Raw genomic sequence first — 16882 nt, 5'->3', positions numbered from 1 at the left:
ACTTGAGTTGAAGGGCGTGGCAGCAGGAGAAAGTGTCACAAGTGGGATTTTGTTTAAGGTGGATCGCAACTAATAAGGAAGTGACCCACACACTATAATCTTGGAACAATACCCTGCGGCACAAATGAAATGCAACGTGCAGGTTCCAGTACCACAACTGCAATGAATTGCCGCAGACTCAAAATACCATTGAGCTGCGCCTTCACAGCCAGTCCGTCTGGCATGACCTCATCCACCCCATGATAAAGATGTTGATTCCAGTAGGGAGCCTGAAATAACAGCTGGTTGCCAAGCCAGCACACCCTCCTCCTTTCCCATTCTGGACTTGGGAGCAGACAATGGTGGAGTAATATTTCAGCAATTAAGGAAGGATAGTGTTTGAATTTGCATTTTACATGTGGTTTAGTATATTTTTTGAGTCTTAACCCGTAATATTTCAATGGATGTCAAGAATAATGATGTTGTATTTTTCTCAGGCATTGGATCATGCACTGAGAGACATTTATTGGGATTAATTGTGTTATTTGTGCTATTGGGATAAGCCTTTGCATTAATGAAATCCCTAGCACGTGTTGTATTATATTACATGATGATTTGATGAGAAGTGAAATGTGAATGTGTGAGTCTTCGTAATGATTTATAGAACCATGAAATGCAAACAAATGTCCTATTTTGTAGAAATATTGGACATTTATGAATCTTCTACCTTATAATGATATTCGATAAGCGTAATTGTAACAGAATTACACTGGAGCATCATGTTAAATATAAATTCCTCTGTTAAATTAATAAACTTCATTGTTTAACATGGTTTTAAATTGTGATCAATTTAATGTAGATAAACTTATATGATTGTCAATTTTTACACGAACCTTATCACAACACTGCTTGCTGTGCTTCATTACGCTTCATATGGACAGCGATCTTTTGAGGTGAGTCAAGTAAAAACGATTACGTTACAAGACGTAATTTTATATCTTGCCTCTTCAATGAAGTGATAGTTTATTACATTCCTATTATTACAGGTCCGCATTGAACTGGGAACGTTGTCCTTGATAACATCTTAAAGGACTTATTGCTCGTTTCCACCTCACTAGGATTGCTCCATTAAAGCGACACTGAAGGTTTTATTGAATTATTTCTACTACAACGTCAAGTTTTAAGAAGTGTGATAAATTAAGCACATAGTACTTCGAGACCGTTTTATTTTTAAGTTGTTGTTCTTTTAAATCCACATTATTTCATAAGTGAGCAAACCAGATTGCATATGTTTTTATCAGTTTAAGGCATAAGACTTGCTTTTATCAGTTTAAGGCATAAGACTCGCAAGTCTTGGAATTGTAGAAAATATGGACTTAGAGACAACATAATTTTAACACGGTTTTATGTTGTTAATATGGTTAATATGGTTTTAAATTGTGATCACTCGCAAGTCTTGGACTTGTAGAAAATATAGACTTAGACAAAACATAATTTTAACACGGTTTTATGTTGTTAATATGGTTAATATGGTTTTAAATTGTAATCAATTTGACATAGATAAACTTATATGATTTTCAGTTTTTCCACGAACTTATATCAGCTGATGATGCCGCAGAGGGGCGTTGAAACTAGTTCTGATTGAAATATATGTTGTAATTACATCTAAGCAACAATTTTTGTGTACTGAATAAGGTGGACCCAAATTATAATAAAAGTTAAATTCCTCTGCCTAATAATTTTCTTAATTGAATTGAGTTCGACACGGATTATTATTATTATTATTATTATTATTATTATTATTATTATTATTATTATTATTATTATTATTATTATTCGTTACATTTTCCCTAGACCACGTTAATATTTGAGAATAACTGTATTCGCCCAATCTTATAGATTACTTGTCATCACTAAAAGACTAGACACATATGAACATGTGGTGTACATTTTGTATTATAAAATTCATCTGTAAATATTTCTAGTGGTAGTTAATGATAGTTTATTTTCCCATTTGGTAGCTGGTGATAAGTGTAAATTAGAGATTATGTTTGCAGATTATGATTTTTTATTGCTATTTGTTCCACGTTGCACCGACACAGATATGTCTTATGGCGACGATGGGACAGGAAAGGCTTAGGAATGGGAAGGAAGCGTCCGTGGCCTTAGTGAAGGTACAGCCCCAGCATTTGCCTGATGTGAAAATGGGAAACCACGGAAGACCACATTCAGGGATGCCGACAGTGGGGTTCGAACCCACTATCTCCCGAATACTGGATACTGGCCGCGCTTAAGCGACTGCAGCTATCGAGCTCGGTAGATTATGATTTATTTTAGCAGATTTTGTGACCCATGTTTATTTTATGTTTGATCTATTACTGTGTGTCACCTTCACTGTTTTCAAAGTTTTCGGCACTGTCGTTATTTTCATCTTACATATATATAAAATTAAGATCATTTTCAGTTTAATTTATAATTCACGAGAGTTTATGCTGTGGCTTATTACAAGAATCGACGTTGAGCAGATATTTACTTGATTGTTGAATTAACTATGATTTTCTATGAAAGAAGTATAATTAGGCTAAATTAATTTTTTAAGCCAATTTTGATGGCACAATTAAACTCTAATTTTCTTGTTTGTTGAAATGTCATGATTCACTGTAAACTTAAATTAGTGTCAATTTCTTTCCAGATTTATACCAGAATATTTCAAGTTCCACAGAAGAGCATTTGAAGAGCATTTCTCATAAATAACCTGAATTTAAATTTAAATTTTTCAGAAAATCAATGTTGTAATTGACTTAAATTTTGTCAGAATGATTAGGGAATAATTTATTCTGTGTCATCCCATTTGTTTAATTTCTTTTTGGATGTACCTCAAGAGCACAAAATTAATTTTAAAGTTAACGGTCATTCTTCATCATCTTAGTTCACCAGGATGGCTTTATTTCTTTCAATAAATCATGCAACATTACTCTATCTACGATTATTATTTGCCGAATCCTACCCTTATCCTTGCATCCACGTATTTAATTTTAACATGTCAATTCCTTACTGAGCATCCCTGGAGGTGTCTCACAGTACTCTGATGAGACTGTGCTTTATTGAGATTATTCACTTGATAAACAGGCAGAATACATATCATAATGGAGCATCAAAGAGACCCACAGAGTCTGCAAGTGGCAACCACTTACAAGTCATGAACGTGTAGTAATCAACACAAGCATGGGAATTCTCCACATAAGCCCTTAACAAACTTGAACAAAAAAAAAACCACACACACACTTGCTCTCTCTCTCAAGAAACCAATATTCTCAATGAACAAACACATTAAAAATCATAGGTACTGTGTTAGTACAATCATATTACATGAAATGTCTTTTAAAAGGAATTTTGGTGATGGACACAAAATATCAAGTGTTCCCACAGAGGAGTCAAAAAGTATAATGAAGACAGTCTATCCTGCATCATTAAGATTTTATACTGAACAATTCAGAGATCACCAGGGATTAGGTCCTAACTGTATAACTAATAATACGTAGGTCGAGTCATAAGTCATGCCAACTATTATTTTTCTTGTGAAGAGGAGACAACATGGAAAATTTAAGATATGCATTTGGAAACGTACGGTATGTACCTCCATATGATGCCATTAGAGGGTGTAAGTAAACAACAGTGTGGGTCTAAGCATGCCCCAAGTTCAGTGTGTGAGTGAGAGCGTCAAGAAAATGGAAGTCAACAAGCAGGAGCAATGATCGTATATTAAAATAGCAGTTCTCCGCGGTAGAAATGCACGCGAATGCCATGCAGAGCTGCGGGAAGCATTAGGTGTGCATGGCATGCCCTACAGAACAGTGGCGAGGTAGATGGAGACGTTCAAACGGGGTAGAGTATCAACTGCCGATTTTGCCTCGCCCAGGCCGTCGTTCAGCGTCGCTTCCAACGGTGGGTATGGGAGGTTCTTCCACACCCACCTTATTCGCCTGATCTGAGCCCACGTGACTATGATCTAATCCCCAAAGTCAAGAAGCCATTACGTGGACAGTGGTTTGCTAACAAAGAGGATATCTTAACAGCATTTTGGAGAGAGGTGTCACACGTTAGCGATATACATGCAGCGAATGGTATTCAGCGCCTGCCCCACCGCTGACAACGCACAGTGGAAATCTTGGGTGATTATTTCAAAGGTCTGTAACCAGTGGGGACCTGTCCTTTGTACGTAGTCTTGTGTATTTGCTCTCTATACCATAATAAAACGATGTTTACCAATGGCCTGTGTTCTGTCACTTTCCTACGAGAATCTTCTGAAGTCAGAATTTGTCTTCAGGCAATATGCATAAGTACTTGCCTTATATTTCCAAATGCATATCTTAGATTTTCCGTGTTATCTCCTGTTCGTGAGAAAAAAAAAACAGTTGTCAAGACTTATGACACGACCCTCGTATGTTCTAGATGTACACTCCTTTTCCATAGCATCTGGTATTGATACTAGCAAGACCACTAAACTATTGCCAATAGTTCACTACATTGCAAACCACTAAAATAAACAGATCGAATTATCATAACAATTGCTAAAGCAATCAATATACTGGTGCAGGCATGTCAATAATAACAATACTTCATTCTACCTGCTGTGGCTTGTTATAACCGCGAGCCCTAGCTTCAGGCTGTCCAATGAGTCTGTCCATGCCGCATGTGTACAGCCGGCCATCGTGAGTTAGGAACACTGTGAACTGTGTCCCACAGCATGCTCTTTTCACACTTCCTGTCAGATCTACTTTCTGAAACAAAGCAAATTACTTTCAGGTGTTAGGAACTTTACTACTCCACAATCTCCAACAAATTTTACTTTTCCATTTATAAAATATGATAGTGGATCTTTTATTATGTATATATCTAATTCTGAATAAATAGGTTACCATTTCATGCAAGGGACTTGGGTCACTATCCTTCAAAAAATGGTTAAAACTTATAGCACTTTATAACACTAGTACAACAGATACCTAAAACAGTGACAAGGATAATTTTATTTCGAATCAATCATGATGATCATCACAGACCATCCAAGTATTCTGTCTTGTGTCTGTCTAGATAGGTTTCTTCATGTTGGATCTGCTACCACTCCAGCCTTCGCTGATCTGATCAAGCTACCTTTTCCTCAAGACTACCCCTGGGTCTTGTGCCTTCTACCACAGTTTCCAGCCACTTTCTTACAGTTCTTTGTGGTTCTTACTGCTTTAATTTGCCAAACCAATTTAACCTGGCCTTGGACAATGTTCCACTTAGTGTTTACCTCGGGCCTGCTGATGCATTACTTGATTATGGATATAGTCATTTCCTGTTTCCTGGACCACTATTCTTAGGTATTTCATTTCCACTGCATGGAACTCTAATAGCTATGCTGGTTAGAGGGCACATTTCAAGGCTTTCCATGATGATAAGCATAATGGAACTGATGTAAATAGCTGTATAGTTATTTTAGTTCTTTGTGGAATTTAGGATTGAAATTAAATAAAAACAACTTTATTTTATGTTAACATTTCCCATCAACCAATAAATTACAATCAAAAGCCTGACATTATATGTTAAAAAAAAAGTCTGTACAAAAAGAAACCAAAACCAAATTAATCATTCACATAAACTTTGCTTCTCAGTCCCAACATTTCTTATACACCTGACTTCCAAAGCAAACTTACCATAAAAGATTTCCATTTTTTCTCACGTATTTTCCACAGACTGCTCTGTGCCAGTCTGTGCAGAAATGAGAGCTTTTGTTGCCTTTACACAGGTAAATTTGTTATCATGGACCCAGTTGTGCAGCTCCTAGTTCTTCCTTTCTCTTTCTAGTCAGTTCATTCACCAGTTGAATGATAAAATTCTTCCGTACATTATGAGTAATCAGTCTGCCTGAATTTATTCAACTCACTGGGAATTTCATAGCGGACTGAGTTAATTGTCCCTACTAGTGACATTCTTTGAGTTTCTTGGCGAGTTGAAGAGATACAAGTATAATGGTTCTTTGAGAATATTCCACCTTATTTTATTTCATTTAGAATAACAACATTAATGGATTAATGCTACATGTTTCTTCTCTCTAAAGCCATCTTCAGCCATTAAAAGGAACAATCTCAAACAGCAAAGATACACAAACATATTAAAATGCACTAGAATATTACTTAAATAACATATCATAGTTTTGATGACGATCTACTTTTTAAGACTCTAGTTAAATGTGCCACTGTAGTTTATGAGACCTTGTTAATGGATGGTCTTCAAAACATCTTTATGGAACACTGATATGTTGATATATTATTGGGGATGTTAATCAGTCCTTAAAATCCTTTGGATTTTTTTCCAAAAATAATATTATAGTGCTAATTAACAAACTGTTATACTGAAACAATGTTAAAATAACAGATTTTCCATATGGCTAGCACACTGTGATTTGACATTCTTGTTGATAAAAATCTAGTCGGAATGAAGCAGTTACATGTTCACTGTAGTTAAAAGAGGGTCTAGAAGAAATAAATAAAAAGAATTAAGAACCTCAAAAATAATTGAAAATTGTGTGAATGTATATTGCATATATCTTGAGTATTTACTTCCTTGCCAGTCTATCTTTAGCATGGCCAGCTTGCATGCGGCCTAGTGTTATACAGAGACGGCTGACCGCGTGCTCGAAGCAGCGAGCATTTGGGCGACAGCGTGACTGAGGAGACAGAATAGGGGAACTGTATGTACTTGTTACGGTAGTTTTCGCAAAAAGTGTATTAATAATTTCTTCAAGAGGATATGAAGATTTTCTGATATTACATTCAAATTGCCTTTTGGGTTACTTTTTGATCAGTATTAATAAAAAATATTTAACAGAATGCCTTTATTAATAGTATGGATAAATTCTGTTCTACTGTTGAGAATGAATGGTTATAATCAGACGAGTGCTCATAGCTGAAAATCTGTTATATTTTTTAGCACCGGCATGTTCTTGATAGCGATCAAGAAAACTATGTCCGGTTTGATCTATGTAACTAGCTTGGCACTGTGCACAACATAACTTATAAACTCCAGGATTCTTAAATTTAGTACTGTTACTACTGATGCTACGTGGATTATAGAATGAAGTAGAACTGTTATTGTTCTGAATGCTATATTGAAGTTACATTCTTGAATATATCAAAACTTCATATTATATGTATTATTGAAGGAAAACATAACATAGTTTTCTTTCTTCTTAGACTCTCTAATAAGGGTGGAAGATGGTCTATTTTTCATTTTATCGATAATATTATCAACAAAGATCCTTTTAAATCCATTCTTATTGGGTACTGTATAAATTATATTAATTTCTTCTTTAAGATTTTTGTTAGAAATAAGGATATAGATGGTCAACAAATTAAACTGAAAAAAGTTGCTCTTTTCTCGGCTCTGGGATGAAGAGTCCTATTTATGGTATTGATGGTTTGTGTTGGTTTTCTGAAGATGTTTTAAGACAGTTGTTTATTATTATTATTATTATTATTATTATTATTATTATTATTATTATTATTATTATTATTATTATTATTATTATTATTATTATTTCTTCTTCTAGACCCTCCTTTAACTTCAGTGAACATTTAACTGGTTCATTCCAACACATGAAGTCACAACTCAACTCAACCAAACTCAAGATTCCAGCTTTGAACAACATTATTCTTTGAGAGAGGTTCCCCTCTAAATTCTAACTAGAATTTTATCTACAAGAATGTCAAATGATAGCACGCTAGCCATATGGAAAATGTGATATTTTAAGTTTGTTTAAACATAACTTTTAATTAGCACTATAATATTATTTTTGGAATTAATCCAAAGGTTTTTAAGGTCAGATTAATATCCCCAATAATTTATCAACATATCAGTGTTCCATAAAGATGTTTTGAAGACCATCCATTAACAACGTTTCATAAACTACAGTGGTACATTTGACCAGATCATCATCAAGACTAAGATATGGTATTTAACTAATATTCTAGTGTATTATAATATGTTTAATTAGTACGATAATGTCCGGCTCCATGGCTAAATAGTTAGCGTGCTGGCCTTTGGTCACAGGGGTCCTGGGTTCGATTCCTGTTAGGGTCAGGAATTTTAACAATAATTGGTTAATTCCCCTGGCATAGGGTCTGGGTGTATGTGTTGTCTTCATCATCATTTCATCCTCATCACAGGCATGAGATACTAAACTAATGGTGCGGTAGTTTTCACACCTGTCAGCACCGGCTTTCTTGGGAATAGGTATAACAACATTCTGCTGAAAATCTGATGAGACTTCTCCTGTCTCATACATCTTACACACTAAATGGAATAACCTTGCCATGCTGGTTTCTCCTAAGGCAGTCAGTAATTCAGAGGGAATGTCATCAATTCCAGGTGCCTTGTTCCTATTTAGGTCGCTCACAGCTCTGTCAAACTCTGACCTCAAAATTGGGTCTCCCATTTCATCAGCATCACCAGCCTCTTCTTATTCCAGAACCAAATTATCTACATCTTTACCTTGATACAACTGTTGGATATGTTACTGCCATCTTTCTGCTTTGTCTTCTTTCCCTAGAAATTGCTTTCCATCTGAGCTCTTAATATTCAAGCTAGATTTCCTTTCTCCAAAGGTTTCCTCGATTTTCCTGTATGCAGTAACTACCTTTCCCAGGACCATACAACCTTCGACATCCTTGCACTTCTCCTTCAGCCATTTTTCCTTAGCTACCTTGCACTTTCTATCCACTTCATTCTTTAATCAGTTGTATTCTTTTCTGCCCTCTTCATTTCTAGCATTCTTGTATTTTCGTCGTTCATCAATCAAGTCTAGTATTTCCCGAGTTATCCACTGATTCTTAGTTGATCTTTTCTTCCTTCCTAACATTTCTTCAGCAGCCCTACTGACTTCATTTTTCATGACTATCCACTCTTCCTCTATTGTGTTTCCTTCAGCCTTTTCATTCAGCCCTTGTGCAACATGTTCCTTTAAACAATCCCTCACATTCTTTTCTTTCAACTTGTCTAGATCCCATCTATTTGCATTCTTTCCTTTCTTCAATTTCTTCAACTTGAGATGGCATTTCATGACCAACAAGTTGTGGTCAGAGTCCATGTCTGCTCCTGGGAAAGTTTTGCAATCCAACACCTGGTTTCTGAATCCGTGCCTAATCATAATGAAGTCTATTTGATACCTTCCAGTGTCTCCATGTCAACGGCAGTAGCCGTGTTGAAACACCGGATCCTGTGAGATCTCCAAAGTTAAGCAACATTGAGTGTGGTCAAGATTTGGGTGGGTTGCCACGCGCTGTTGGTGGGGGTAAGGGAATGGAGGAGCGGAAAGGAACTGGCCACCCTACCATACGTAAACTCCGGCTCAGGCACACCGCTGTGGAGGTTCGAAGCTGCCTTCGGGCAGAATACACCCTTACCTTAGTGTCTCCAGGTCTCGTTCATGTATACAGCTATTGTTTGTGGTGTTTGAACCAAGTATTGGCAAGGACTTATGATCAGTGCAGAATTCAACCAGCCGACTTCCTCTTTCATTGCTTTGCCCCAATCCGAATTCTCCTACTGTATTACCTTCTCTTCTTTGGCCTACCACTGCATTCCAGTCTCCCATCACAATTAGATTCTCGTCACCTTTTATATATTGTATTAAATCTTCTATCTTTTCATATACTCTTTCGATATAGACCTACACTATTGTGGTAGGCACTGGTTTGGTGTCTATCTTGATGACAATAATTCTTTCACTTTGCTGGTCATAGTAGCTTACCCGCTGCCCTATTTTCTTATTCATTATTAAACCAACTCCTGCATTTCTCCTGTTTGATTTTGTGTTGATAATTCGGTAGTCGCCTGGCCAAAAATCCTTTTCTTCTTGCCAAAGTACTTCACTTATACTAACTACATTAACTTTAGTCTATCCATTTCCCTTTTCAGATTCTCTAACCTACCACAACAATTCAAGGTTATAAGTTTCATTATTGGTTCCGTATTGAATTAAGATTACATATAATTTACAAATTTACATATTTTAATGTATTTATAGACATTGCAATTATTGTACAGTACTGAGTAAGTGGATAAACTTTTGTAAATTATATGCTACCACAACAATTCAAACTTCTAGAATTCCAAGCTCCGACTCACAGAATGTCAGTATCTATCTTCCTGATGATCGCCCCCTCTCGTGTAGTCCCCACCCGGAGATTCGAATGGGGGCTAGTTTACCTCCGGAATATTTTACCCGGGAGGAAGCCATTATCAGTACATCATTCATACAGAGAGAACTGCATATCTTCGGGAGTTAGTTACAGCTGTAGTTTCCCGTTGCTTTCAGCCGTGTAGCAGAATCAACAAGCAAAGCCACGTTGAGTATTATTACAAGGCCATATCAGTCAATCCTCTAGACTGCCTTCCTTGCAACTTCCGAAAGGTTGCTACCCCCCTTTCGATGCCTAAGGGTATCAAATCAAAAAACCTGCATCTGGCGAGCCGAACTTGTCCTCGGACACTCCCGGCACTGAAAGTCATACGTAATTTGATTTTTTTCAGTACCATAATATTATTTTTGTAACTATTCCAAAGGATTTTAAGGACAGATTACATCCCCAATAATTTATCAACATATCAGTGATTCATTAGGGTGTTTTGAAGACCATCTCTTAACAAGGTTCCATAAACTAGTGGCACGTACGACTACAGTCTTAAAGGCTAGATCATCAACAAGACTAAGATATGTTATTTATATTCTAGTTCTTTTAATATGTTTTTGTGTATGTTCTCTGTTTGAGAATGTTCCTTTTTATGGCTGAAGATTTATTTAGGCTGAAAACACAGCAAAGCAGCGAAATCAAACTCATGTTTGAAAACGGGAGCTTGCATAGTTCAGCAGAGAGCATAGCGTCACATATCATGAGGAGAGAGCAACAGAGAGCGTTCAAAATAATTTGATTTTGCTATTCTTATATCTTGGATATAATAAAATAAGGTAAGAGATAAGATAATACCTCTCTCCCATAATCTCGGAAACCACAGATCAGGGAGAGGGTATTATTTATTGTAATCCTTACTTATTTCTGATACATGCAGTATACAAAAGTTGATATCCTTTAGCATAATTATGAAACACAAACAAAAAACAAAAACAAAATATTGGAAATCAAGCAGTGTCCAGAAAATATGATAAACCAATTTTAACACATAAATGATTTAGGAACTGAACAGAGAAATAAAAGCCTGGAATGAATGTTAGAAACATTTATTTATTTTAATTTTTTAGCCAACGTAGAACTACTTAATCAGGTTTATGGAGGCTTTTCTTCTTTTTGTCAGCCCAATACTGTTTCAACCTTTCTGAATGTAATTTTCTTTCTGCTTCTGGAATCACTCTTCCTATTCTCTGCTTGTTGATTTTTGTCTGTAGTCTAGTGTATTTATCTTCCAATATGTAGAGTGTATTTGTTTTGTATTTTAAACCTTCTATTGTAATATGCAACTCTCTCATGTCTTCTTTAAGTTCAGTGATCTATCTAATATTATTGTTACTCTTACATAATTTTTCTAATATTTTTCTACTGCTTCTATTTCCTGGTAACCGTATTAGATGCCCTAAGAATGATACTTGTTTCTTTTTCATTGTGCTAGTCACAGGTTCTATTTCTTTATAAACTGTCTCATTGGAAGCTAGCCTCCAGACTCTGTTTACTTGATAATTTTTATTTAAACAGGTTCTCACTATTCTCCTTTCTAACTCGAGTATTCTACCTATTGCAACTGTGTTTGTTGTATTGAATAATGTTTCACATGCGTATGTAATTTGTGGCTGGGTGACTGTTTTGTAGTGTTTCAATTTTGTTGCTACTGAGAGACACTTTTTATTAGGTATGTATTCTTGGTAATATGCTGTGCTGTAACCAGTTTATCTAGTTTAATTTGCCATGCTGGTTTCCTGTTCAGGTTGTATGTGAGTATTTCACCTAAATACTTAAATTTGTTTACAATTTTTATTTCTTGGTCTCCCAGCTTAATTTTGTTTGCAAGCAGAAGCTGAGTTAGCACAATTTCTGTTTTTTCATATGAAATTTTCAAACCAATATTCTGAGCTATTTCCTGTAAAGATTTTATTTGTTGATTTGTTTCCTGAATATCATTGGCCAGAAGAGCTAGATCATTAGCAAATCCTAGACAGTTCAAATATATGTTATCCTTCTGGGTTCCAATTTATATATTTTTTGAGTTGTTTTTGTACCGTTCCCTCATAACGTATTCTCGTGCACAGTTAAGAAGAAGAGGTGACAATCCGCCACCCTGTCTTAAATCAGCTGTTACCAAGAATGGTTCAGAAAGTTCTCCTCTAAACTTAATTTTAGAAATTGTATTAGAGTAAGTTCAAACAATTTTATTAGCTTTGGGTGAAGTCTGAAATGTCTTAAAATTTTTAATAATGATGATGTGGGTGGAGTCGTAGCTTTCTTGATATCTATAAAAATTATTGAAAGGGGCTTGTTTCATTTTCTGTAATATACCATGACTCCAATTAAAAGGAGAAAGAAACATGCGTGGTGGAACGGGGAATGTGATAAAGCAATTCAAGCAAGGTACAAGGCATGGTTAAACGATCAACAGAGGAAAACAGAAAAATCTCGAGAAGAACTAATTAATCCCAGAAGACAAACGGCTAAAGAAATTAGGAGAATTAAAAGAAATTATCAAAAGGAAATGCTTAGCACTATAGAGGAAACATTCAATCAGCATAAAACAAGAGACTATTACAAAACATTCAAGCAATATCAATCTAAGTTTACCCCTCCCACACTTATGTTAAGAAATAAAAGTGGAAAAATGGCACACAATAATCAAGATAATGCTAACATCCTTGCAGAATACTTTAAAGAGTTACTTAATTGTGAGGATCCTGTGGAACATTTAGAATTTGACCCTAACCCAAAAAATAAAACTCCATTACAAAAGATTATACCACCAGTTTACAATGAAGTGAAAACAGCAATTAATGCACTTAAAAACTACAAAGCAGCAGGAGAGAATCAAATAGTAGCAGAAATATGGAAGAATGCTAATGATCAGACTATTCAAAACCTACATAAGTACATCATTGATATTTGGAACACGGAGAAGCTTCCCGAGGAATGGAATACAGTGATAATCCACCTGCTGCATAAGAAAGGTGATTGCTCCGATCCAAGTAATTATCGGGGGATATCCTTGCTTGATATTACACACAAGATTTTATCCAAGATTATATACACAAGAATCCCAGAACAATTCGACCAAGAACTTGGAGAATATCAGGGAGGATTTCGACCTGGTAGAAGCTGTCCAGATCAAATCATTAGTTTAAAATGGATAATGAAGCACCAAAGAGTTCGAAGTAAGGATCTAGTTATCACATTTGTAGATTTAAAAAAAGCATATGACAGTATTCATCGTGACTCATTATTAAAAAGCCTTAAAGAATTTGGATTACACCAAAAACTTGTTAACCTCATTAGTATGACTTTTAAAAATACGAAGGGAAAAGTTAGAGGTGAATTATCAGAATCATTCACTATAAGAACTGGACTTCAACAAGGAGACAGACTTTCACCACTGTTATTTAATTGTACATTGGAGAAGGTTATGCGTGAATGGAACAAGAAATGCCAACCAACTATCAAGATCAGTAGAAGTATTAAACTCCCTTGCTTTTGCGGACGATTTAGCATTACTTGCAAATACAATAGAAGAGGCTAAATTTCAAATTGAACAACTAGAAATTATAGCAAAAAAATAAATGGGATTACAAATTTCATTTGAAAAAACAGAAATGATGCCAACTTTTTAAAGTTGATTTACCACTTATTCAACTGAACAGTAATAAAGAGATTAAAATTGTTCAGAAATTCAAATATCTTGGGGAAGTAATAACATGGAACACAAATGAAAAAGAAGCAATAGAACACAGAACAACTAAATTTAAACAAGCACAAAGACATACCTGGCCAACCTATAAAAAAAAAATCTCTTTCGATAAACGCTAAGCAGAAACACTATAATTCCATACTTAAACCAGAGGCAACGTACGCTAGTGAAACTTTATTCAAATTAAATGTAAAATCTACAACAGACAAATTACAGAAAACTGATAGAAGAATTCTTAGAACAATTATTAATAAAAAATACCAAGTTGATGGACAGTGGAGATTGTTGCCTAACAACACTGTCTATCATGAATGTGAATCAGTAATATATACAATGCGTAAAAGAAGAACTTATTTTTTCTGTCACATTTCAAGATTACCAGACACCAGGATATTGAAACAACTATTTGATTAATTTTTGAAAAATAAAATCAATAACAATTGGTTCAAAGAAGTTCAGGATGATTTGAAAGAATTGGGTATAACTCAGCAACAAATCAAAGACAGAAAAGAGAAGAGGATTTTGAAGAACAAAAGCACAAGTCTCAAATTAAAAACAGTTGAATGAAAACAATATACTATATCGGACACACAAAGGGCTTCCAGGTCAGAGAGGATGAGAAAGTTCTGGGAGAAGAAAAAGAAGAAATTAACTCAAATGTATTGATTTAAGTGCTCCAATGTGGGTGTAAAATACGTAAATAAATAATACCATGATTAGCTTCAAAGTTATTATTTGTTCAGAGCAGCTTCTCCAAGGTCTGAAGCCTCCCTGGTATTCACCTAACTCTTGATCAAGTTGTTCTTTAATCCAATTATAAAGTCGTCGTCGTCATCAAGTGTCTACTCCAGTTTCTCGGGTGTGGTTTACGAGTGCTCTCCATTTTAGTCTATTCATGTACCACCGCTCCTTCAAGACTTCATCCCAGTTGATTCCTTGGGATGTGATATCTTACTTCACTTGGTCCAGCCATCTCCTCGTAAGTCTTCCAACAAGTCTCTCTCCAGTAATCTCAGTATGCAACCATTGTTTTTCAATTCTTCTTTCTGTCATACGTTTGACGTGACCAAACCATTGCAAACGTGCCCTAATTATGGTCCCCTTCAGAGACATTTATTCCAGCTTGTTCTCTAATCTTCTCATTTCTTACTTTGTCTTCCCTAGTCTTTTGAAGCATGCTTCTTAAAAGCTTCATTTCTGGAGCCTGAAGTCTGCTGTCATCTTTTTTGGTAGGTGTGCATGTTTCCAACCCATAAGTCAATATAGGGACAAAGTATGTTCAAAACAGAGTTTGTTTTGATCTTAATGGCACTTGTTTATTCCAGAGCAGACATCGAATGTGCTCATAGAATTGACTGAATTTCTGAATACAGTTATTTAATTCAAGCTGTATTCTGTTGTCACTTGATATTATGCATCCAAGGTACTGATACTGGTTTACTGTTTCCAATTGTACACCCTTCAGCATTATATTATCTTTACTTCTCTGTCTATTAACAGACATTGCAGCAGTTTTTGTAGCACTTGCTTCCAGTCCATATTTTTTCAGATGATCATTCCAGACGTTCAGCCTTTCCTGGACTTCCATTTCGCTGTTTCCCCAGATAACTATATCATCTGCAAAAGTAAATGTTTTTAAGATCCATGTTGGTGTTCTGCTTCACTTCTTTTATGATTTCATCCATGATGGTGATGAATAGTAATGGTGAAAGGGCACTGTCTTGTTGCACTCCCCTAGATGTCTGGAACCAATCTGAATATCTATCCATTTCCTACTTGAACACAGCTGTAGCAGTCATCATAAAGCATTTTTATTCGTTCTAGGGCACTATCGAATGCTTTTTCGATGTCTAGAAACACAAATGTCAAGTTATGATGCTTCTCCCAGTGCTTTTCTAATATCATTTTCAGTGAGAATATGAGGTCTATAGTTGATCTATCTTTCCTAAATGCATATTGTTCTTCTTGCAGTTGGGGTTCAATAATTTTCCTTAATCTTTTTTTAAGAATCTTCTCAAATATTTTAAACCATGGGACAGTAAGGTAAACCCTCTATAGTTGCTGCACTTTTCTCGACTTCCTTTCTTGAACAGAGGAACTATAACTCCCTTCTTCCAGTCATCTGGTATTATGTTATCCTTCCATATTGCCCTCATCACCCTGTATAGCCACTGAATTCCTTGTGGGCCAGCAGCTTTAATCATGTCTGCACTTAGTTCATAAAGTAGATTATAAATTATCTTGGAGAAAATCTTATATGTGCAGTCAAGGATGGAAATACCTCTATAGTTGTCTGGATTACTTCTTTCACCTTTCTTATGAATTGCATTAATCAGCTGTTGTCCACTGTTCTGGGAATTTTTCTGATATCCAAATCTTCTGTAATATCATATGGAGGGATGTCCGAGTTGCACTGCCGGCATATTTCCACATCTCTGCAAAAACTTGGTCTTGTCCACACGCTTTGTAGTTTTTCATTTTCTTAAGCACTGTTTCAACTTCTTTTGCTGTAGGTGGGTTTATATTTTCTGGTTTAGATTTTGTCAGGGTATGTGTATCAATTAATAAGAGCTTTACAGGTTCGTCACTGTTCAAGAGCTTGTCAAATGCTTCCATCATGATTTCCGCATTTTCCTTATTGTTATGCACTATTTTTCCATCTTTATTTTTCATTAATAATGTGGGGGGGAGTTGTATTTTTCCAATTGTTTACCAAAGGCTTTGTAATAATCTCCAGAATTGGTTTTGTAATAATTTTCCTCAATCTTCTTCTTCTTTTCTAGCCTATTTCAATCCACTGCTGGATATAGGCCTCTTCCATATGTTTCCATTGTCTTCGGTCTTGAGCCACTTGGAACCAGCGTGTTCCAGCCAACAGCTTTACTTTGTCGAGCCATCTCTTCTGGGGTCTTCCAATGCCTCTCTTGTGTCCCCATGGTCTCCAGTGAACAATCCTAGAGGTCCA

At 35.7% G+C, this 16882-nt stretch overlaps 1 protein-coding gene across 1 annotated transcript in view; it reads right to left on the bottom strand.

Annotated features, from left to right (window-relative positions):
- The window catches only part of LOC136858059 (probable E3 ubiquitin-protein ligase HERC1), an 850878-nt gene that overhangs the window by 138244 nt on the left and 695752 nt on the right, over window positions 1-16882 (bottom strand). The window contains exon 62 of the mRNA XM_068225263.1: window positions 4608-4760. Coding sequence (XP_068081364.1) covers window positions 4608-4760 — 153 coding nt within the window. The remainder of the gene's footprint in view (window positions 1-4607; window positions 4761-16882) is intronic.

The sequence above is a fragment of the Anabrus simplex genome, chromosome 1 (genome assembly GCF_040414725.1).
Source record: "Anabrus simplex isolate iqAnaSimp1 chromosome 1, ASM4041472v1, whole genome shotgun sequence".
NCBI lineage: Eukaryota > Metazoa > Arthropoda > Insecta > Orthoptera > Tettigoniidae > Anabrus > Anabrus simplex.
Note: the sequence above shows the minus strand (reverse complement) of the source record. Positions and strands in the feature narration are given on the sequence as shown.